At 39.4% G+C, this 25083-nt stretch overlaps 2 protein-coding genes across 5 annotated transcripts in view; one reads left to right on the forward strand and one right to left on the reverse strand.

The window, feature by feature from the left end:
* Positions 1-377: 377 nt before the first annotated feature.
* On the reverse strand, positions 378-14222 carry LOC144009276 (uncharacterized). Its single transcript, XM_077508926.1, has 6 exons — positions 14147-14222; positions 11558-11589; positions 9450-9526; positions 8966-9119; positions 7485-7530; positions 378-6151 (listed from the first exon to the last, which is right to left on the reverse strand). The coding sequence occupies exon 6, from the start codon at positions 5888-5890 to the stop codon at positions 1442-1444; it is 4449 nt and encodes a 1482-aa protein (XP_077365052.1). The 5' UTR covers positions 5891-6151; positions 7485-7530; positions 8966-9119; positions 9450-9526; positions 11558-11589; positions 14147-14222; the 3' UTR covers positions 378-1441.
* Positions 7555-25083, forward strand: part of LOC144009277 (receptor activity-modifying protein 3) — a 29574-nt gene continuing 12045 nt past the window's right edge. The window contains exons 1-2 of one of the 4 annotated variants that reach the window (XR_013280882.1): positions 7555-9052; positions 9285-9354. Coding sequence is in view for 2 of the 4 variants with exons in the window: in XM_077508927.1 (XP_077365053.1) it covers positions 8942-9052; positions 9285-9354 (181 nt within the window). In the remaining 2 variants the exon portion in view is untranslated. Of the gene's footprint in view, positions 9053-9259; positions 9355-15895; positions 16220-25083 lie in introns of those variants that run through there. The other 3 variants (XM_077508927.1, XM_077508929.1, XM_077508928.1) reach the window with 3 other exon arrangements.

Raw genomic sequence — 25083 nt, forward strand, 5'->3', positions numbered from 1 at the left:
CCACTTTCAAAGTCCCGCTGTGTGACCACTTGCTGTACTTTCCAAATGATGACATAATGGAAACGCTCCTTCAACATAAGAGCCGTGCCCAATGAGGCAGCCACGCCCGCATGATGTCAGGTCTGTTGTCTCTAGAGCAACAACTATTTGGTGCAAAAACTGTGAGACAGAAATGCATCGGTGCAAAGTGCATCAAGAAGATAACATACATTTCAGGACCAGTGACCATTTTATGGTCTACTATGTATACCACCTGTGTTTACCCAACTATCACCATAGCAGGCTGTGTTTTCACGATAGACCTCATGATGGAATAACTTTTACTGTAATGTTCAACACCGTTTAACTAAATGAATGGCACATATTCAATTCCGAGAGCTTGTTGGAAACATTGCATTTATTTATAAAACACATACTGTATATTAGGACGTTGAATTGTCACTGTGCAAATATTTAGTCTGGACAAACAATATCAGGCACCGTATAAAGAACTTTATAATGTTTGACAAATGTTAAATTACAACATACAGTATGATTCCTTTACCCATTAAAAAAGTGGTTAAGAAAATAAACAATTTAAAATATTAACATAAAATTCAAGCACACAAAATAATCTTTTTAAACATAAATCCTCCTTCACCAGTGGAGTTATTGCTTAGCAGCAAAAAAACAAAAACAAAAAAAACCCGTTTGGTCTTAGATGACCCTGATGCATTCAAGCAACAAGTGGATACAAGCCCTATACAGTGTAGTGGCTCTACCTAGTGGGATAGTTACAGTACACTCTCAGCAACCATTATGGCACATGTTAACTGTTACAAACACAAAATATAAACAAATAAAACTATACTCCACTCTTAAGAACCGGACGGACAACCACAAATCTCAGTGAAATAAATTGAATGCATGTTATAAAACATCAAACCTGAGGATTAAAACAACTGCACAGATGGAAATCCCGCACTTGAAGCCATGCAGCTGTCCAAAATGAGTGCTAAGCATCCATTATTTATCATAATTAGCGTAGCATAATTGTACATACATACTGTACATACATCGCTTTACCCCCATTTTATTACGGTTTACTGTTCGTGCCCATGTACCACGTTGTGCCACAACATGCCGGGCAGTAATGAAGAATGTAGAAATATCAGTAGAAGAATAAAAAAAAGAGGAAGAGAACCTTTATGGTGTGTGTGTGTGTGTGTTGGGGGGGGGGGGGGGGGGGGGGTTCCCTTTACATCACCTATCGCGAGTGAGTCTGGAACGTACCGTGGTCTTGACATCACACTTGTACACAGGCAGTCAATGAAGACGAGCCACTTAGTCACTTGCCATGACTGTCAGCCTACATTCTTATCTTTCTTTTTCACCTTTTTACAATATCAAGTCCTGGGTCATCGAGATTTAAGAGGAACTAGCAATTCAATTGAGACTGCGTTCACAATTCGGTCTCCTTTTCTTCATCGTCACTTTTTTCTAAGTAATATTCATCATCTGTTGTTGTATCCGAGCTGCTGTCTGACGACTCTTCAAAGTTGCTTAGGCTGGAGTTATAACCCAGAGTGGGCAAATGCAACCTGGGGGACTGGCTGTCCATTGGTTCTCCAGCTGGGCTGGAAAAATTAGGCGAGGAAAGGCTGGGAGGTTTGGACATGCGTCTGGCCTGTGGTGACAAAGGAGGTGTTGGAGGAGGAGTTGGGGGGCTCACTGTCTCCCAGTCAAAGTGACAAGTGTTCATGTTGGGGTTCCAAAGATGGGGTGACATTGATGCCGTGGCGTCTGCAGGCGGACAAACAGAGACCCCCGAGCTCCACTGGGCCAGACGACGAGTCAGCGATCGAGGAAGAGATCTTGATCTCGCTTTCCCGGCATCACTGGGGAAGTAAGACTGCATCTGACTGATTTGACTATGATTGGAATTCCTCTCCAACCACTGATTAAAATCCTCATCAGCATTTCTGTAAGTTGGGTCCGATTCCGAAAGGTCATCCACACTCATGAATCTGGGGCCAGTGGAGATCCGTCCGGGCCCCGACGGCCGACTGGAGAGTACTGAGCTCACAGAAACGGACCTCCCTGGCTCAATGCCGTACTTTAAATCAGCATAGCATGATGCCTCGTCCTGTATTGGACCTGTGCTTGGCGGACCCGTGGAGGCCCAGCTTCTCCGTGAACTCACCAAGCTGATTCTTTCCACCGGCTCACACGGTGATGAGGTCTCCCTTCGGCGCTGAATCTTTGGACTGTAGAAGACATTGTCCTCTGCCACATCGGATGAGGAAAATGGTGAGTGGGGGGAAAGAGAGGAGAAGGGGGAGAATGGACTTTTGGAGCTTGATGTTGACGTCCTGAATTTAGTACACTGACCACCTGAGAGTTTAGGGCTTCTACTGGGACTAGGACCTACAGACAGAAGACAGTTTGTTGCTCTGTTCTTAACATCAGTCGGGTCAGACAATTTTTTGTGACCAAAACTGATTTTGTCTTGGTCTTTGGGACTCGACTGGTCTGGCCAAATAAAAAAGTCATTTTCTGTCGTGGAGTTTTGTACAGATAAGGTTGGTATGAGGGAGTATCTGTTTCGTGTCCACTCTTCACCATGTTTTGCCCTTTTATCGTCCTTCAGCTCAACCTTTTGTTCTTTACGCTCGGCAGTTCTGTTGCCCTCAACTGTGGCGTCACTAGCATCGCTCAGTCCACTGACAGAGGGTGTTTCAGAGGCTCGCCTTGATTTCCGTGGAAGTACCTCATCAGTTCGTTTAGTGCTGAACGTTTGCCTCAGTTTGTTGATAACCTGGTCCATTTTATTCGAAGTCTTATTGGCCTTCTCGTTTTCTGAGTTTGGCACACTGACACTTTTCTTCACAATAAAGCGGCGTCTCTTTGGGCTTTGCTCATTGTTGCTATCTGCTGAGAACAGTTTGAATTTAGCCATCACACTCTCCTTCATTCTCTTGTTGCTAACTTCATCACCGACAGACCGACTCTCTGTTGAGCTGCTGCTGCTTGAGCTTTGATTTGAATGACTCAGACTTCGGTGTGATCGTTCACTTGTCTTTGCCTCCACAGATGGGACCGTCTTTGTAAAAAGTTGCGATGATTCAGGCTTTGTGTTCTTTGGAGCGGAGGCATTTATGTCCATTTTTGAACTTTGCAGAGTTTGCGGGATGACATCAACTCTGCTCTCGATGAGTAATATGCGACCAGTTTGTTGATTACGGCATGTGCTCTTGTAGTTGTTGTTGTTGATTTCATTTGTTTGTGAAACACCATACAATAAATTTTCATATGATAATGTTTTGTTCTGCAGCGGAGAGGGTGTTTTTTGTGAAATTCTAAGCGACGGTGAGTTTGCATCTGCAACTGAATGAGAACGTAAGGGATGATTTGAGGTATACTTTGAGTTGGAGTTAAAATTTTGGAAGAGAGACGTCCGAGGAGTGGGCTTCTTCATTTCACCACGGCTGGAGATGAGAGTGGTATACGGTGGGGAACTGTAACGGATCTTGTATCCATTTGAAAAGTCGGGAGAGGGCGAGAGGGCAGATGTGTGATACAGGAATTCATCGGCCTGCAATGACCGTGACCTCTGCAGTCTGCATGGAATTACTTCCCTTCTCTCTTGATCAAAGCTCATTGCATCACTGGGGTTTTGTTTACAATCTCCTCCCTCTCTCGAGGTTTGATCCGCAGAGTCAGAAGACAAAGATCGATACTTCTCTCCTTTCCCCACCTGCAAGTTTGTCTTGCGTGGCGTAGTGCAAAGAGGAGTGTTTTTTGTGTTTTGGCTGCTCAATCTTAGAAAAGAAAAGATCGATGGGGCTCTGATTAGTCGTTGAGACCTCGAGCGAGATAGTGGACTCGTCAGGACAGATGGCTCTGGACTCTTAGTGGGTTCAAAATTCTCAGAGTCCTCCCACATGACATGTTTCACTTTCTTACCATGTCCTGAGGTGGATTTTTTATTTTCTGTTTCTGATTGGTTGGTTAATATTCCTCCCACTTTTCGGGTTGGACTGATTGTGGTGGCAGGGGGTATTTGGAGAGGTGATGTTGTGAGTGTACTGGTAGAAGTCACTTTGGTGGGCGTTGCAGGGCTACCGTTTACCGTTGGTACATGGTGGGATACGTCTTTTGGTTGAAAAGGCTTTGAGGTGGCAGCATAATTTTCTATAATGTGAAGAGGTCCGTTGATGGTGGCTATATTGGAGACTTTTGATTGGGATGTAGAGCCGATCAATGATGAAGTGTTAACATTGGTCTGAGAAGAATCTGGCTTGGACTGAAATGAAGGACTGCCATTTGGATCTTGTGAGAAACCAGCATTTTTAGAAGGAACAGCCTGATTCGTGAGAGCGTTGGTGCTATCAAGAGATGAACATTGCTTAATTGTCGTGCTTTGGTGAGAGTTATTTGTTATGTGTGAACTCTGATAATTTCTGTATTTGCTGTCTGGAGACGCAGTGCTATTTGGGTTTAACACAAAGTGACGCAATTCACTCACATGTGCTTTAATTGAGCCATTAATCACATCACGCTTCTTGGAATCTTTTGGTTGACTCAGAGGAGGGTGTGCATCAGGCCAACTTTGAGCCTTTTGCGCTTCTAGTTTTTTTAAACTGGAATCATGAAGTTGTTTGGCAAACTCTGCTCTGTCAAGTGAATAGTCAGAATGTTTCTCTTTGACTCGACCAGGTCCTCTCTTCATCACAGGATTGATGCTTCCATTGCAAACTGGATCTGTTGTGCCTCTATTGCTACTATTGGAGATTTGACAGTTAAGGCTTTTGTTATTGGTTAGACTTAGAGCTGGTGTGTCACAATTATTGTTGTGTAGAGGAATTAAGGGTGTGTTTGGCTTGTTTATGATGTTGGGTGTGTCGGTGAGAACTGGAGTTGGACTGCCCTTCTGGCTATTTTGTTGCCACCGGCAAGAAGATGACCCAGGTGTGTTTCTGGAAGGTGCACCACGTTCCGAGGGCACAACAGAGTCATATTGTATATATTTATGTGAAGATCCAGCACTGTCAGAAAACAGGCTTAAGCCTCTGCCTGAACCTATCCGATTCTTTTCATTGTCCGTTGGTGGTTGACTGACAAATGTTTGTCTGGAGCTTGAAAGTCTTGGCTGTGCCCTATTCATTGTTTGTGGTTGTTTGGGTGTGTCAGTTGTTACTTTGTTTGTTAAAGAGGAAAACAAGCTTGTTTTCGATATGCCTCTTTTACTCTCATTCGTCAATGATGAAGAACTAAGTGGTTCCGTCTCAGGTTCCATTGGTGAAACGGTCAAAGAAGAGGGAAGCGGCTTAAATCTTTGCCTCTCAAGTGGTTTGTGAAAGGGTTGAGTCGCCTGTGTTGAGAAGAGTTTTGCATCTTGGCCAATCTTCAAAGTCATTGGCTTGACCTCAGATGGAGTAGTGTTATTAGAGTTCATGGTTTGGTTGTTTAGTCTTCTTAGCGACAGAAGAAGACTGCTTGTTGTTGGTTTTGAACTCAAAGATGAGCGTCTCACTGGTTGACCATCTTGTGGAGTGCTTTTTTGCCCATATAGATCCCAGGTAGTACTTGATTGAGCTTTCTTGATTTCTGTCGCTTTAGCGCTTCCATCCAAAGAGACTGTTCTCGTACCTTTGCTTTTCAATTCATAGTCCAAACTTTGAGGAACACTTTTGGACCAGCCCGTTGTGTTCTGCCTCATACTCAGAAACGGAGTTCTTGACTGGGCTCGCGACATGTTAAACCCCTGAGGACGACTTGCCTCAGAGTTGGCCCCACCTGGAAAATTTGCCAAAGTTTCCAGACTGCCTGTTGTATCGAACCTTTTGGACCGTCGAAGTCGGCCACTATAAGAGGGGGCAAGAACCGTCACCATAGCAGAGGACAACATGACTTCATTGGGGTCAGGCAGCTCCTCAACATCAGTTTGTTTCTCAAGTTTGGCACAGTCCTTTATATACTCTAATTCAGTGTATCCACAGACAGTTGTTCTTGGTTGCAATCTACATGTAAGTCTACTTCTGGACTTACGACCATTGAAAACGACTGTGAGGATGTCTTTGTCCTTCTCAGCCAGATATGGTATCTTCTGTGGTAATGGAGACTCGCTTGTTACTCTGGAAGTGCCTGGTAGTGAAGTCGGTCTATTCACCTGTCAAAAAACGAATTACCTCTAATTAAGCAATCTTTCAGTCACAGGCCATATCCCTGACCACTAACTATCACATTTTTTGTTGATAGTTGCATCTTTTTAATGGCCAAGAAATAGAAAGTTCAGTGAACTTCAGTTTTCAGGATTTAACTGTTTCAATAAGTCTGACTAAAATCAAACTTTATAAAACAGTCAAGCCCAATAAATAAGCATAAAAATCTTTCCAATTTTTTCCAGATTTAACAATAAAACGTGCGTGAGTGGTCCTTTGTGTGTGTGCTTGAATCATGGAAATGAGTAGCTGCAGGTGGATGAGTTTGGCACCGTCCATTTTCAACTGTACGAAAACCGAGGAGATGTACGAAAACTGGGGCGTATTTCTGATGAAAAAGCTAGAGATAGACAGATATGGCTATATTGGAGTGGATACGATACCGATTATTAGTAGTTAAGGACACAGATAACCAACATTTGGAGCCAATATTCATTTTCACAAAGAAAATATTGGCATCAAAATTAAAGAAAAAAAAATCCACTTAACTTAAATTTGTCGAATTTTTACGTATATGTTTATTAAGCAACTTTTAGGATTTGTAAAATATTGGAATAAAAAATAAAAACTTAGTCAAGAGACATCTGTTTTAAAATTCTAACAAAAAGTTCATTGATCTCCCAAGGGGAGAAGCATGTCTTCAAAAGTTAAATACAAACTTAAACAGTAGCTCACAATAGTTTTCCAAAGCTTCAAAATATCTTAAAACATTAAAATTGTATTTATTAGTTATAATTTAAACAAAAAGAGAAGGTGCGGAGAGTTCCCAGGATCAGCAGCATCTCTTATGACATTAACTGAAAATGTAAATAAATAGCTCTCTGAAGTTGACACATTTTTAATTTGATATATTATCGGACGTATGATTCTTCTAAAAGGCCGATGCCGATATTCGTCAAAATGCTGAATATCGGCACCGATAATCAGCCCGGACGTATACATACATATTTACTGAAGTTCCACTGTATTTCTTTCAGCTATTATAGTGCAATATAAGTGCGGCGTGTCTGTTCCAAGGTGTACAAAACTAAACTATTCAGGCCTGGACAAACAGGTTATTTAGAAGTACACGCACACCCTGCCTGCCCTCTCTTATTCTATCTCTGATGAATTAGAGGACACACTCTCACTAAAAGTGTTATGATCAGATCATAAATGTATTTTCATTCATTTTTAGCGGAAAGATTAGAACTAGGACTAAAACGGGCAGTTCTTATAACTATTATATTTTCTAAACGTATTAGCAAACCTCATTTCATTATTATGATTACTGATCCTTACCTGAGAGCTGCTGCCCGCAGTTTTACACCTCGGTGGCTCATTTGAACTGGAGGAGAGAAAGCAAAAGTTTGAATAAAATAAATTAGTTTCAAGTTCGTATAACAAGAGGTCATTCATAATAATTGTGTCTTATCAGGAGACGGCGCTTACGTTTCACTTTTACACAAAAATGCTAACGTTTTAGACGGATTAGATGTCGAACATTTCGAGGCGCAATGCCGAGCAACACGATGGCCAGCATTCCTTTCCGCTGTCCTCCTGCCTTCGCTAAACAGTTTTCACACACTTAAGTCACACCTGTATCCATTTATGAAAGCACTAAGAAGGAATGTGTGTCTGGTTGCAAAGATCACGCAGTACTACGCAAGCTTTCTGTCTCTCACACAGTTCCAGATTCTTACAGTTATATTCGCTAAGGTTGTGTTTTCAGTGACATGCGAGAACTGCAGGTGGTTACAAAAATCAGTTAAAGGGTGTGCCACTTCGTCATGTGCTGCAAATAGAAATGGAAATTCAAAATCTGACCACAAATGATGACAGTAATAGCGGGACTTTCTCATTCAGGGCGGTACACCTTCTTATAATAGTTTCAGGGATTGATGATTCATTTGTTTTCCCAAGGTTGCAGTAAATTTCAGTTTGACGTTTTAAATTTGGCAAATAAATATTCATACGTCAAAAAAATAAATTTAAGCATTAAAATAGAACTGCAATTAAAAAAAAATGTGTATCTGTTTTTATTTTAATATTTGAAATATTTAATGATTTTGTATGAAAAAAAAATTGGATGGTTATTGCTTCACTCCAAATTCTCCATCTCAATATATAAGAATAACATGCAGTCAAACAATCAAAGTTATTTCAAATTTAATAGAAATAAGGCAGTAATTGAACTACTGAAATACTTAATAACCAATCACGGCTCATCTTCAGAAAACAGGTGGGCCGTAATTGGTCGTTACTTGAGCCCTGAGCAACTATGATGTCATTTTTCGGTCGACAGCAAGAGGCAAAATGGCCGCCCTTTGGACTTGGATAAAAAAATGGGTGAGTTTTGCTGCTTAATTCATATTCCACAAGTGTAATATTATTTAGAATATCGTGTTTAGACTAGCGGGGCTGCATAGAACTAATAGTTTTTTTTGTATGTGTTGACATCACTTTTAAATGAACTTTTTAATATTTCTTGAGCTTTTCTACGATATTCCAATTTATTTAGATGCACCTGTAGATTCCCTGAACTGTCCCAATATTTACGCTGCTCATCAAAACATTGCTTTTATATTGTCAAGATTGACTAAGTGCTTTTTGCTGAAGTCAAGAGAAGCTCTTTAACATGAGCATTTCTCTCACAACGAATGTGCCCGCCTGAGGATATTTATTATGTCTGCGCGCAGCATCCTTGACATTCTTCAAATACTGTTCTGTGCATCTGAGATGCTAACTGCCGCACTGAAATGACTGTTCTGTTTTGTGATTACCCGACTACACAGGAGTCTTGCTTCCTCTTGAGGCTGATCTCAGATTTGTCCAGGTCCAGGTTGTTGGAGAGTGTTAAAACAATACAGGTAGTGTATCTGGTCCCACATTCAACATCCGCCTCTTGTCTTGGTTTGTCTGCTTCAGACGTTAGTGCTGTAATACATTCAGGGCAATTGCTTAGATTCTGAAAACCAAATTGTGAACAATTGATGGCCCAAAAATAAAGGGAACACATAATCGTCATTCAAGTCATTCAGACATGAATACTATCAGGGCATCGTGTGCTGTTGCAGTGACTGCTCCCGTGACACTTCACAGACTTTCCAGGAGCTGAATGGATCACCGAGCAGGAGACCATCCGTCGTCTCATCAAGACGTCGTCATACAGGTATGTAAAGTACGGGGAATGCAATTTCTGTGTTCCATTTATTGTTTGAGCCGCGGCGTGAAGACGGCATTCGATGTCAGATGTGTGTGTTTCACCTTTTGCGGTTATTTCATGTGCGACGTCACGGCGGCTCGGATGCTTCAGATGTGGCGTTTCATACCCGTCCCACTGTCTGCAAAGGCAAATCAAAAATAATTCATTTAGTTATTATCGTTTTGGAATTTTCATTTTAGTTAGTTTTTATTTTGTTCCAAGTTTTTTTTTTTTTTTTTTTTAATTCAATTAGTGTTAATTAGTTTTCAGGGTGGTTATGTTATTTTTTAGTATTTTTAGCTATTTATAAAATGATTAGTTTTAGTTAGTTTCAGTATTAGTTTTAGTTTTTAAAAAAATGTATTATCCATCATCCATTATTATCCATTCCCATCCATTTTCTTGACCACTTATTCCTCACAAGGGTCGCTGGAGCCTATCTCAGCTGGCTTTGGGCAGTAGGCGGGGTACACCCTGGACTGGTTGCCAGCCAATCGCAGAAAAGTGTATTACTTGTGTGTAATATTTAATAAACACCAAGATAAATTGAAAAAAGTAACACATTTTTTTACCTAGTGTTGCATTTCGGCTGAGTTAAATGAAAAAGTAGGTGAGCTGAGCCATTGGTGCCAAAAGTCAAGCATACAAAATTGTCACCTTGTAGTGACGTCATCTCAAGGTGCTTTTCTATTGGCTTCTGCGAGATGACGTCCCTTATGTGTGTGACACACTTTCAAACGTCCTTACTCTGGTTAATATAAAAAATAAATATTATTTAAAATCACATTTAAAATCATCCTAAAGGCTCATGTTTTAAATTAATGACCAAAGCCCAGTTTTATAATTAGTTTTGTAAACGTAAAATGTAGTTTCAGTTGGTTTTCATTTAAAAAAAAAAAAAAAAAAAGTTTTATTTTATTTTGTTTTTGAATTTTAGTTTATTTTTTCTTTAGTTTTCGTTAACTTAAATAACCTTACACGCTGGGCATTTCGGATACATCAATCTAATTTGTGCTATTGCAAAGCTTTATTTAAAAAAAACAAAAAAAAAACAAAAAAAAACAAGAACACTCAGTTTTGAGGGACAATGTCGGAGAGGATTTTTTTTTTTTAAAGTGTTCCCTTCAACTTCACAAAATTCTACCAAACAAGTGTGACTTGCGTACACATCCAATAAATCAGTAAGTCACAAGTCAGATTCCAACAATAGTGCTAACAAATCTGTTACTTTATCACATCAACTTTTTATGCTTCATGAAACGATATGTAAACATAGACTTCTTAAGAACTTTTGTCAGCTGTACTGTAAGGATACCAAACTTGGCGATGCAACAGCTAAGAGGCTCAGCTACAATAAGCAGTCCAATGTCAAGAAGAACAAACATCAAGTACTGTATTTCTTCCATCTTTGGCTTCTGTTTACTGTGCCGAGTTCCTGTTCATTGTTGAACTCTTTGGCAGGTTTCAACCCGAAATGAGGTCACAGGAATTTAAACTGCTTTTCCTTGTTTGCAGAGGAAATAACTCCCTAACAGTGTCAATCAAAGTGTTAGGATTTTATAACGTTTGGGGTCTTAAATTCATATATAGCCCCTTATTAGATTGTACGCCCTGCGATATCTTGCGTCCAATAAATGACACGCATCATTCTTTTAAACCTCAGTCGTAGATCAGCTCTCTCATGTAATCGGTTTGACTGATAAGCGGCGGTTACGTAATCCACATAAAGCACACTTTCTTTTACACGCAGATGACACAGCTGAAACACCCACTTACATCGCTGCGAAAAGCGTGCATATGCTGATCCCACACTAACTACTCGAAGTGAGCATGACAAGACACAACCAAGATGACACGCTCATGTGAATATGATGAACCTGCATGCTGCTGTGACATAAAGAAGGATTTGACGATGATTTTAGAGGCAATAGAAAACAAAGTCGTCCGTTTGTAGTCGGATTATGAGCACATCAAATGACTTGCCCATCATAAATTCCTAATACGAAAGCTAACTGCCCGAGGTGACATGCATTATACAGCTGCTCTTTACCCTCGACGTTATTGTATAATGTGTGGCTCATAAAAGAAGACTTGCATGACCTGACAGGAGAGAAAGTTACAAAGAAGGGAGGAACATCTTCGTGTAGCTTTAGTGCCAAGCACAACACACCTTTCATGCAGATGTCTGTGGTCCTGACACTCCTGTGGGCCATGAGAAGAAATCAGAACACATCACACACACCATACCTGAACTCACAACACTTTTTTTTTTTTTTTTTTTTTGCCATCGTCACATTTAACCAGCAAATGGTAGGAACTAGAGATGCAGTGGAGACGTCCACCTTTAAAGGGATACTTCACTTATTTAGCCTATTATAGCAATCAAAAGTTAATAATTTGTCTGTAATTAATTTGATACTTTCGTTATTTTTCACGTACAATTAGTACCTTTATAAACACATTTTGCATCTTGCTATCGACTGAAAATGACATCACAAGGGCTCAGGTAACCAATCACAACAGCTCACCTGTTTTCTAGGTTTGGTCATGTGACATTCACAAGTTGAGCTGTGATCGGTGACCTGAGCCCTTGTGATGTCATTTTCCGTTGCAAAATGTGCTTTCAAAGGTACTAATTGTACATGAAAAATAATGAAAATATCAAATTTATTATAGGCAAAATATTCATGTTTGACTGCCAAAAATGGCCAAATAATAAAGTATCCCTTTAATATTATATTTGTTATGCGTTTTAACTTACAAAGTATTTGCATATTGTACATTTTTATTTCATTTTGCACCTAATCCTCTTCCTGTGCTCATTTTCTCTGCAACTTTTATGCAGGTCCTTCTAGGATTTTCAAAGATAAAAGATAGCCAACACATTATTCTTAGAATGATATTTTCCGCACTGCAACATAACAATTTCCCCTCAGGGGCCTATAAACTATTCTGATTCTATCATTAATACAAGTACAGACTTGAAAGAGACAAACCAGCCAACATGAGGGCACCTATTATTATTATTTTTTAATTAATCTCCATGGACTTGTATTCTTTGTATGACGTCACTTATTGAAATAACTTGTATTTTGTTTTGTTAAGTGTTTACTGGTCGATAAACAAAATAATGACATAGCACTGTGTGAAATGTTCTGCCGTTACAAAGTTATTAATGCTAAGTTTGATTGACGCTGTCAGAGAGCCATGTGCATTATTGTGGTTATAATTTACAGTCATCAAGAGTTGTAATGTAGCACAGTGAAGGTACAATTAGTTATACAGTCAAACTATTAGACAGCCCTCAGTATGGAGTGGTAGTAAATATTTTACATTTTGCAAGTGGGCAAACTGTTGCGGCTGGTCTGTGTAGTAGATTTAGAATCAAACTAAACAGGTTATTGACAGTATCTTCAGTTGACTGAGCGCTTTAGGAATTTGCACAAACTAAAACGACAATTAAGCTATACAAAGGCAAAGTGATTGCTTTGTGAAACACTCTATTGAGATGGAGCAACTGAATATTACACAATGCCCCCCCCAATAAATTGGCTAATCCTTCTGACACCAACCATAAATGAACTGATCCCAGCGTTTGCGCACTGTAACATGCACATTTATCACGACTGTACGAATTATGTCACACCGTTTGTTTTTATGGTTTTCAGGTGGACGACAAATTGTTTTCTTTGACAAGCTCGTTAGTCTGAAACATTGCGTGTGAGGTATGTCGGCTCCGGTTTAAGGGCCTCACTACTTGTGGGTGTGTGGCCTTTTCAGGCAACTATAACACTTACATAACCACAAGGATCCCGGCTGAACTAAGTGTGGGTGTGTACTCAACACGGACAAACACGTAATTATTGAGATGTTTCAACTGCAAATGATTTACACCCTAATTTCTCTTCCCAATGCATCCTAATGACCTTGCAGTGATTTGCAACATTAAGGCGAGGACTGGGCAGAACCAGACTTGTTTTGTAGAAACCCACACCTTCGCTCTGTCACACTTTAGGCAAACGGCAAATCTTTCAGCCTGTAAATGGCTTGAAGTGCAAAGAAATGCAAGTTGTGCAGCCAGTGGCTTTTGTGTATCCATGGTGATAGTTCTGGGGCAGAACTGAATGTGCATCAAGTGTCACCCACGCGTCAACAAATTCATTTTAGAATTCACTCACACATATAATACACTCTTTATATCACACGTCGTTTAGTAAGCTTCTATGTACAAACATTAAAAGTATACAGATTTGAGGAAAGGGAGGTGTAAGGTATTTGAAAAATCCACATTCATACATCCTTAAAAGTGGTTTAAAAATGGGTTTAAAGAATCGATCGATGTTCTCATCTTTAGGGGATAACTAACTATTAAAATATCTCGTGTTACGGGCAAATAAAATGTCTATCGCTGTTTACTTGTCGGCCAAGAACACGCTATTAACTACAATAACAACCAAATAAAAAGCACCGATTAGCCCAATCTCAATGCCGAACGACTTGAAATACCTTCACGGATAACGAGAAAGGCTTTTTGACAAGTCACAGAACATGCAGGAGAATCATGGATGAAGTTTAACATTAAAACGCGCAGTTTGTAAACGAAGTTCAGCGTCAGTAACAGCTCGGCGTTCCAGCTCATCCGCAAGAATACGAGGGAGGGAAAAATCAACAAAATCCACACCAAACATGACAAGTGCTAAAAAAAAACAACAACATCCAAAACAAACATAAATATAAAATGAAATCGATTCGGTCTCACCTTGCAGTCGAAATCCGTGCAACGTGTGCTTCCCCGTGCGGAGGCGTCGCCGTCTCTCCTCGAACTGTCAGCTCGGAGTGCACTGCGTCACTTGTTGACATTCTATTTGAACCGGTTCCGAGATTCAGGCTGACTAGACACGCGCATCTTAAACACGACGTGTGGAATTTACACTCGCAGCGTGAACCACATAAGGAGTCGAGCAGCAGTCGACGGCAAGTATGCGATCAGGTCGAAGGGCGACCTGCCGGTCAAACCAAATTATAGAACTTTCACCTTCAGTAATAAAAGACACCACAGGTGGCAAAAGTAGGCTACTTAAACTCCCTTAAAAAATACATAAAAATATATACTTGCATATTAAATAACAATGTTTCTAGAAAGGAAAAAAAAATGAAACCTCAAATTTTATTTTATTTTATTTTAAGCAACTTTTGTCCCAACACATTCTTGACCGCATGGCATACCAATAACAATGTTCTTGAATAAGGCCATGAGTTAGGATTAGGGAATATCTTGCTTCCCCGAATCTGATGTGCGTTATTAATTAAGTCCTCATGTTGCTGCAGTACCTGTTTTTCGACCTCATAAGTCCCCCAAATCTCAACCAATCAATCAAGATCTTAAATGGAGTTACCTATTTCTATTTACTGTATGTCAGATCACTTGCTTCATCATTCACATAGGTTGAAAGAAAAGTAAGGAAGTGAAAATAAAGTACAATTATCTATTTTCAAATCAAATGTAGTAAGTCATTAGAAAAACAAATACTCAAGTAATATACTGTCCAGATAACCTGGAAAATAAACTCAAGCAAAGAACAAATAATAGTCATCAAGCAATGTAAAATGTCAGAAAGACACTATTGCTATCGATTTGCTGTTCTACAGCAGCAAAGTGGCACACAAGTATTAAAAAAAAAAGGCCTATATTGTCTATTGTATGTCTACACGCCTATATAAAACAAACATGTTTATTTTATGGTTTAGAAAGACAATACTTTAGCACAAATACATGATGAATGCAAATGAAAATGCATTATGGACTCATATTTGTATTTAAGCTTTACACTAAGAAAATGGATGGATGGATAGTTAGACAGTGCTCCCTATTGGCGAGACAAGAAATTACATATAAACTACTACCGACGTAAACTAAATAGGAAGGTTCCTGCTTGTAATTGTATTTGTTGGGGCAGTACATCTGTTCAGAATCTGGAGCAGTTCAGAATCAATTATTTATTTAATAACATGACTTAAAAAAAAAACAATACATTGCTAGTTGAATTTGTCAGGAATTAATTTTACCCTGTTCAACCGGAGGACGTTAAACAAACAAACAAAACAAAAAAAGTGATGTTATTGTCGGTCTGCTATCAGGCCCTCTGAGGCGAATTTGAAATCTGATTAGTTAAAAACAGTCTCACTGCAAATAGAAATGGTATCGCATGCCCTGCTATTGAATAAATAACCACATGAGGTCAGTATTGTCATGTAAGTTTTTGGGACGACGTCACAGTGGTTCCATGTTTCATTCGGGCAGTCCCTTGCGTGACAAAAACTAGTCAATAAATATGATTAAATGTCGTTTATAAAAATGCCCTATTCGATGATTAATATTGAATAACATAAAACATTGAATAGCAGTTACTGAGACGCATTCAAAAGGATCTTATGGCAGATGAGTTGTTCAGTTGCACTGCTCCTCCTCTTCCTCCTCCTCCTCCTCCTCCTCACCGGGATGCTGGACTGGTGCTGAGCTCTGACTCCTCACTACACACAAGTCACCATCACCAGGACACAGCACGCGCAGGAATCTTTGCTTTTTTTTTTCTTTTTTTTTTTGCTGTGCGTGACGCTTTCTTGGATTCTCATTCGAACCCTTTTCCGGTTGTCTCGAGTCTACTGGCAGCATGACAGAACTTGGTGTCGTCTTTTAGGGATAATAATGGTCCGCTTTAAATTGTTACCGAGCTGAAGCTGAGCTTTCATTCAGAGTCCAAAGTGGATCCACACAGCGGGATGGATACAAATTTGTTTGCAGTGCTGAAACTTTTTGTTGTCGGGATTTTGGGTGAGCACTGTTATGTATTATTTGAAATAATTTTACATTGTGACTTATAAACATTCACGCAGCATTGACGTGCAGCTGCACTATTTTGGCAGGAAAACAAAAGAGTAAATTGCATGCTGGTTGCAGGGTCCAATTAAGATGCCATTAACGATTAACCTATCCCACACGTGACAATTAATTAACATCTACATTGTGTATTGATGGCTTCATGACATGGTGGGTATAATGAGTCATGATTGGCGTCCAAGGGGGACTATACCATAGCACGCCCCAGTGGACAGAGCTGACCTATATCGAGACCAATGGGACCTTTTTGGTCTGGCTCATTAGCTGGTCCTTCAAGGATGAAATCATGTATGAAAGTTGGTTTCATGTGCGACTTATGAGTTTGTGTTCAAGGTTAGAATTGGTTGGCGTGATGAGTGGACTTCATCCATCACCGTAATGGCCTGTATTGATGAGGTGACTCTTATTATATTGTATAGTATTCATTTGTATGGAATTGAGACAATTTAGATGTGGTTTTCATTTTAATATTTGATTTGTAATGAATACAGAGCAGAAGCAATAATTGTCTGCAACTATGATGTACATTGATTAATCTGAGAACTGAAGTAAAGTGCAGTTAATGCCGCAAATTTATCTGGTCGTCGATTATTTTTTTTTCTTGTTGAATGAGGTGAGGAGCTTCATTTGGACAAACGTAGTGCTTTGCCCCCATCTTGTGGCATTTTGGTGGTTAAGAGAGTGGTGCTCAAATTACAGCTCTAGGGCCATTTGCGGCACTTCATCCATTTTGTAGCGGCCCACCACATGAAATAAAAGTACTGTCTTAAAAAAAAAAAGGGGGGGGGGGTGTTGAACATCCCTAGTGCCAAAGAATTGTGTTGAATGAGGTGAGGAGCTTTATTTAGAGAAAAGTAGCAATTGCCTCCATTTTGTGCCATCACATTTTATTTAAAGTTTCAAATCTGAATTTAGACAAAAATAGTGCTTTTTTCACACCATCTTTAGTCTATTGACGAGTGAAAGGATGCAGTTTCAGTGGTGCTATCAGGACAACAAAAGTGGCTGATGGTGATAAAGAGGAGGGGGAAGGCGGGGGGGTGCGTCACTCACCAACATGGTGTGACTATCAGGAGCTGATTGTGTCGCTGTCATGCAAAATATTAGCCTTGGCGCCACATTGCCCGACACTGACTGACATTACACGCTGCCCACACTTGACATTTGCACTCGTTGCAGAATTCCAATTTCAAGCTTTGTCATTTCTGTCAGATTGCGCCACAGTGTGAGACGACAAACTCAAACAAAGTTGACGAAGACTTTTGCTGTTTGAAAAAAAAAAAAACTCATTGAAGACTTGAGGATGTGGTCTGTGTTTGGCTTTCACTTGGGACCTCCCCTCCGTGGATCTCAGCCATGTGGCAGCTGTGGCCCTTACGGCAGTGCTCAGGCACAATGCTTGCCATTTTTGTTTTATTTTTTATTTTTCTCTCTGGTTCTGGTAAAATACATAAAAAAAAAAAAACCCGCACGGAGGACAGATGAATATCATCAGGTCGCTGTATTAAAATACTGTACATCAGGGGTGTCAAACTCATGCTAGCTCAGGGGCCGCATGGAGGAAAATATATGATCAAGTGGGCCGAATCGGGAAAATAACGGTATATAACTTAAAAACAATTGCCATAATTGATACGCATATTTTCGTGGACCAGCCCTAAATTACGGAGCTCATCTGTAATCATATTGTTCCGAAAAATAAGACGGATGCAAATGGAATGCGGCAACACTTTGCCGGTATACATTCCGGACGTGTTAAATTGACCTGTTTTCAATATATATTGTTCCCAGAATGCATTGCATGGGTGTTAATAATGTTCTAAGCACGTTAATCCTTGTCATATCTATTTGTGTTACCAGTAATTTAACACATTTATGTCTGTGAATGATTTAAAAAAAAAAAAAAAAAAAAAAGTTTAAGTTGAGTGCAAAATAAAGACATCCAGGATGACGATTCCCCGTTCAAGTTGCATTACTCATCTGAGGACTGCTTGTGAAATTACACATTTGTATGTTTTGATTGTGGCTGGCTGATTAATTAGACATTACATTCTTTTTATTTTATTTTTTTAACTTTACAAAATCAACTCGCGGGCCGGATTAAACCCACATGCGGGCCTGATCCGGCCCGCGGGCCGTAAGTTTGACACCGCTGCTGTACATGCAGCAGGCAGGGATTTCCCCATATTAGCTCTGGTCTAGACAGGATTTTCCCATCAAGCGTCTCTGTTGTGAGGAAGAACGTTTGAGAGCACTTTGTTCAAAAGAAACATGAGAATCACACTGAGGCACTCTGATGTGTTACTTTCACGCTGAGGCCCGCATTTTGCATAAGTGTAAGGTCTCCATCTGCACTCACGGAGGAAGATGGAGTCCCACTGAGTGCGGAGCATCTGCTTGGGCCAATAAACAGCTCTTCATTCATTCTCAGGGAACATGCCTCGGGCTTCTTCTGCGCCACTGACATGAGAAAGAAACATCGTGTGCGTTTTCTTTTTGGTTTGATGGGATGGATTTTGGCCAATTGTGCGCTACAATACGCAGGTGGCTATCGTTTGTGGTTTGGGATCACATGGGTTTGTTTTGCGTTACTCTATCCAGCCAGCTACAGTATAAATGTAACAATACGTCACCACATTTCACATTTACAGTATAAAGGCAAGTAATTGACATTATTTACTGTCAAAATCAGGAAAAGTTGGTAAATATTCAGCATTGGCAAGCTAGGTCAGATTGACATATCAAGCAGCTAATGGCGGATGTGCAAATCGGTGTTAGCGGCTTGTGGCTCACAGCTAGCTGCCATGGTGTACTTTGCAATTTAAACTCAGCTGGGACAGTCTCCAACTCACACGCACTGTAATATAGATAAAATATAAAGTGCGATAAAATATAGAGTACTTTTGTGGGGAAATTGTACAATAGCATTGCAACATTTTAGCCATATTTTCCCAGAGTAATTGACGCCCACTCAAAAAGGTTTCACTCAAGATGGTGGCAAAGCACTTTTATCTCAAATAGAAAAAAAAGGCGAAATTAAGCTCTTCACATCTCTTTATTGGCACTAAGATACAAGATGGCACCAAAAAAATAGCTTTAATCTGAGCACAGTGAATAGATTAGCTTTTGAGCGGATAACGAATAGGTTACCGCAAAAATCAGTGAATAGGCTAATTTGTGTAATACTGAATTGGGTGACGATTCACTTTACTGTAATCATGAACTGGTTCATACATCGTTCTCACAAATATCACTTAATCTCAATCAAAACCTGCAAGGGCACAGTTTCTCAATCTTGTACTGTGACTTAGTATTGGATAAATGAAGCTTCATGAAGCACTTGTGATATTTTTTTTACTCCTCTAGATGGCACTCTTGGTAGCTAAAGTGGAAATGTAATCAAATTCCATTGCAGTAGCCTTTATCTTTAAAGGGATACCGGACTCATTTGAGCCATTTTCAACTGTAAGAAGACAATATTTTGTCTATAATTAGTGGGATGACGTCATTATTTTTCATGAACTTGCTATCGATTAAAGATGACATGATCACTTGTGCTGAGGAAACAGGTAACGCTGGTCAAACCAAGAAAACAGGTGAGCCGTATGTGACTGGTCGTTTTTGGTTGGTTTCCTATTTCCTCAGCACAGGTGATGCGTTTTTAAAGTTATTCATTGTATGAGAAAAATAACGAAGTCATCAAAATAATTCTGGACAAAATATTCATGTTTTCTAACGGAAAATGACTGAGTCAAATATCCCTCTAAATGAAGAGCAACATCTAGAGGAGTAAATACATATTTCAAGTGCATCATGAAGCTTCATTTGTGCATCACAATCCGTCACCCCTTTAGTCAAAATAGCAGCCGTCGTGCTCTCAACTTCCACAGCGTCATGTAGCGGGAACACAATCTAGTTACGAATGCGATCTTGCGATCTTATCACCATCTTTTCCCGTCATGGCGGCCATGTTTATGGAGGCTCTTGTGGCTTGACAACTTGCGTTTGCGTACACAGCTTGTGCACGTAAAGAGTAGCCTACATTTTTAACATAATATGGAAATGCCCACAAAAATAACAGAAAAAGGCTGTTTGTTGTAAAGTTCCAGTAATAGTATGTCTACGTCTTATATGTGACTGATATATTTAAATGAATGAATGGATTTTAAAACAGTTACATTGGTATCACTCAGGCTAATGAGTGTGACACCGAGCGCCACCGCTCCAGTTATCTTCTGTAGCAGCGAGAGCCTTTTTAGAGCGTGATTAATCTTTCAGGAGGCTGTAAAAGTTTCATGCAACAGGAGAGGCATGAACTTTGTCGTCTTTGCTTTTCCTGCTCGTTTCAAAGTCTGACACCGAGGTCTCGCTGACACCACTGTCTGTCGCGCAGCGCGGCCAAAAAGCAGTCTGCTTTTACTTCTCCCGTGTGAAATCCAGTCCGTATTGACCCAAAATATGGCCCTTCGTGTTCAAGAAATGGCGCAATACGAAGCCAAAGAGCCAGGTGGAAGGATGCCAGCCAGATGTCTATTTATATCAGGATAAAGAGGATCTGACAAAGGGGATAGTTTGCAGCTAAAAGGCCAGCTCACACACTGGATGATTTCTAGTGACAGGAGAGAATAGGCTGACACTTCCTGAAAAAGATCATTTGAGTTCGATGGCAGACAAGAATTTTTTAATCCGGTATATTCTCAGAATATGTTCCTAGAATACTGTGGAAACAACCTCATATGTTAAAGCAGCATCTGGGCATTCAGTGCTCGACAAAAATGCCCTAATTACATTATTTGGACTCTTCATTCATTATTTCCACTTTAACTCAACTCACTGAGTCTCTGGGCACATCTCCTCATAAAATAGCCCATTTAATCATAATGTGAGCCATTTTTCCTCATCATTATCCTGCAGAGTATTGTTGTAATGCGATGGAGTGTTGCGGATTGTGCATTTCATGGCTTCTCACGTGCTCTTATAGTGTTTCGAGTGGCAAAAAAGAGCCAATTGGCACGTGTGTTGTAATAAGTTTAAAATGGGGCTTCACTGTAATAGCAAATGAGATGTCAAGGAGATAGGAATGAAAACAGGATGTGTCAACAAAATAAAACACGATGACAGATTTTATATCATAACACCTGATTAACTCATTCACTCGCAGCCATTTTCACTGAAGCAACTCCCTTCACTCCCGTCTGTTTCACTGGATTTTGACTGATTTGGCAAGGCCCACAGAATATTGTGTTCTATTTCTATAAAAACATGGAACCTACCAAAAGATTAGAGTCTCTTCTTTCATCCGGAAAAAAAAGCATGTTTCTATCTGTTTCCGTTTTGCAGCAATTAGCATTCAAATATAGTTAAGTTTCATCATTATTCACAAATCTGCTTCGAATTGTGGAGAAATCAGCTTGTTTTCAACATGGCCCTGGTTGATCTCTTATACTCTGCTGACACCTGCTGGCCATTTTTGTAAAATCTACCATTGCTTCAACCGTTCTCTACAGTGGAGAGGCTGCATCAAAGCCTTCTGTATGCTCTAGCATAAAATAAACAAAAACAAACAAAAAAACGTATAAATACGTCTTTTGTTACTGTACTACCGACAAAGCTGACTGACCTCAATTTTGTCACTTAAATTGAAGTGCATTTTTAACAGTGACATTTAAAAATGCACACATTTTGGGGTAATCGCGTGACTTGTTGATTCATGATTCTTCCCGGTATGTGCATTTGTCACATTAGTGAAGAGATTTTGACTAAAGTGAGCACGCACTCATTCCACTGCTGTGTTTTTGGCTCTAACGACCAAGTGACTGTCAGGCTGTGTCAGCTTGACTTTCTGTGCTAGCAGTCAGACGACGTCGGGAGACGATGTCCCTCATAATGATTTAAGTGATGTGTCTTTGGCTAAGTACCAAGTGAAAACGCTTTATATCAATTGGTCTCCAGAAAAAGAGACACTTGATGCTTCATGTTGTATTTATTGTTGAACATCTGCTCTTTTGACACATAGTGCCATGAAAACGTTACGACTGTCAGGTGCGTTTAGTGGAATACGGCTGATTAATGTCTGTGGTGACGTATTGCCAAACAACAAACTTTTGATAGCTCAGTGTTCTGTTCCAGCTTTTTTTTTTTTCTTCATCAATGAAGTGATGGAAGTAAGTTACTGTGGTCTATTTTTGGCCTGAAATGTTTTTGAAATGGTACATTTGAGAAGCTGTGTCGAGGTGTATGGGGATTCCAATGAGAGTCTGAATCACGTCCCTTATAACGCTGCTGTTCCACTTGATTATCCGTGTAAACAATCGGCAACTGGGAATTCACAGTTTCTTCAATCAGGGAATTCACCATTGTTGTTTCTTGTCTATCGTCAACAGCTTGCTTAAAGTAGTGCCAAAAAGTTTTCACTGAGATTTTCCGAAACTGAATGTTGATGAGGCGCTTAGCTTGACAGCGGGGGCATAAGAACTGACGGGATGCGTCTCTTCCTAAGTGCCTGTCACACAACGGCTTTAAGATGCCGCATTTGCATGCTAAGTTAAGATGTCGGCAGTTTATTCACCGCTGGACAATCGGTTTTGTGGCATCATGAATATTATACGTAATTACACAATTTTTGGATTAACATTCAAATCACAGTGGTCAATCCAAAACTATATGCTTGTATGATTTAAATGAGAAAGTCTCACAAGTAATTTAAGAGAAAGCACATTTTGAATGTTAATTCAGAGTGTGATGGACCCGCAAAGCTCAAGCTTTGAAAACTATCGACTTCTTTTCTGACATCTGCGGCGCAGGGAATTCTTTTAAACACCAGCCACTGCATCGCTGACCTCAAGCAGATGACCTCCAGGCTTTGTTTGAGCAGCTGCGAGTCCCCCTCGAACCAAGAGAAGGAGGAAGGAAGATGTTCTTACTGGCAGCGTTGTGACCTAGTGATTAGCATGTCGCGCCTCACAGCTATGAGATTTGGGTTTGAAGTACTATAGAAAAGTCTGACTACATACAAAATGAAACGTTCCGTCCATCCATTTTGTACCTCTATTATGGCACATCAACTTGAGTAACAAACTCGAGGTGATTTCTATTCCAATTACAACTGTGTGCATTCGCCATAATTGCTTGTAAATTTTGCAAACGTCCTTATTACGCTTATCATAATTGGGTCGTGTTTACGCTTCCTAGTGCTTGTAATTATTCTCTCTGCTTGTAAAATACATGTAAACAAAGGCACTCTCACTGAGTGACTACAAAATTAACATTATCTTTGGCGCTGAAAATTGCTGAAGGATGTGTGATTTTTGTTGTTCAGGAAGTCTAGCGAGCGTCTGACTTTTTTTTTTTTTTTTTCTATCCCAATTAACTGATTAGATTGGAAACACAGGAGACAATGTCGCCTTTGGCGTAAATACACACTCGGACTACTTAATATCCTGTCCGGGTTACATTTTGCACTTTTGTTTTCCCTGTGTTTAAACCAATAAAATATTTGCAAGTTTACAGGACACTCAGGGAAGTACTTGGACATGAGAAATGGCAACTCTTACCTTTTTACAACACTCTTTGTTGTTGTTATTATCTATTCTATAATCTTGCATGGTTCCACTTTCATACTCGAATACGGTCCATTAAAATGAAATGTTTGCAGCAGAAGTGGAAAAAAACCCCAAAAAAACAAAACACTAATAAATACATAGCTGTACAGTATCTCCCTAAATCAGGCGTCTGCAAACAAGGCCCTGGAGCCATATTTGGCTCTTTAATCCCTCTTCTGTTGCTCCCTGTGGATCTCTAAAATAATAGTACAAATTAATATTTTTTTTGCATATTTTTAAAGATAAAATGCTGTATTCTTTAAATGAATTAATGATTAAATAAATTTAATAAATAAACATTCAAAAAAATGTCAGTCCAAAATTTTAAGTTGTCAGAAAAAGAGAGGTGAAAGGTATAGATTATATATTAAAAAAAATATATCTAAATGTCCAAAAAGTGATCATAAAATGTCCAAAAAGGTAGAGAGAAAAAAAAACAGAAAATGAGCATAAAATGTTCATGAAATTGCCAAAAATGTAAAATAACTGCACAAAAAAAGGCAGAAAAGAAAACGTTCAAAAAGTAACCATAAAATGTCCAAAAACAGGAGAAGAAATACTGAAAATTACCATAAAATATGTCAGAAAATGTAAAGTAAAAAGGCAGAAAAAATATCAGAAAATAATCAAAAAATGTCAAAAAAAAAAAGGAATAAGAGCGGCAGAAAATTACCATAAAATTGCCCAAAAAAAATATCATAAATTTGACAGAAAGGCAGAAGTCTAAAAATGTATGGAAAATTACAATAAATAAAAAAATACATTTAATAATAAAAACATCAAACATTCAAACATAATACATCACATTTATCAGAGATTATTGCATGTTTCCTACAGGTATGTTTGGTTCGTCGATGTTGAATGTCCAAAAACAAAAGAAGAAATCACGAAAATTACCATAAAATGTCCACAAAATTGTCAAAAAAAAATGCCAGAAATTTGATAGCAAAAAAAAAAGCCATAAAATGTCTAAATGATAAAGAGAGGCAGAAAATTACCATATATCCATAACATAGCCACAAATGTCAGAAATTTGACAGAAAGGCAGAAAAGTCTGTTCTCGCTCTAATGAGCTCTTAGCCCGCCAAGTACATTAATTAGACAAACAATAACGCACTGTTTTGTTCACTCTTTTTTTTTTGTGTGGCTCAAGACAAATTTTAGGGTATTTATTTAATCTAAAATGGCTCTTTTGAC

This window comes from Festucalex cinctus, chromosome 20 (genome assembly GCF_051991245.1).
Source record: "Festucalex cinctus isolate MCC-2025b chromosome 20, RoL_Fcin_1.0, whole genome shotgun sequence".
NCBI lineage: Eukaryota > Metazoa > Chordata > Actinopteri > Syngnathiformes > Syngnathidae > Festucalex > Festucalex cinctus.

Coding starts and splice junctions, on each gene's coding strand:
- LOC144009276 (XM_077508926.1), bottom strand. CDS start 5,890: ATGTTGTCCTCTGCTATGGTGACGGTTCTTGCCCCCTCTTATAGTGGC.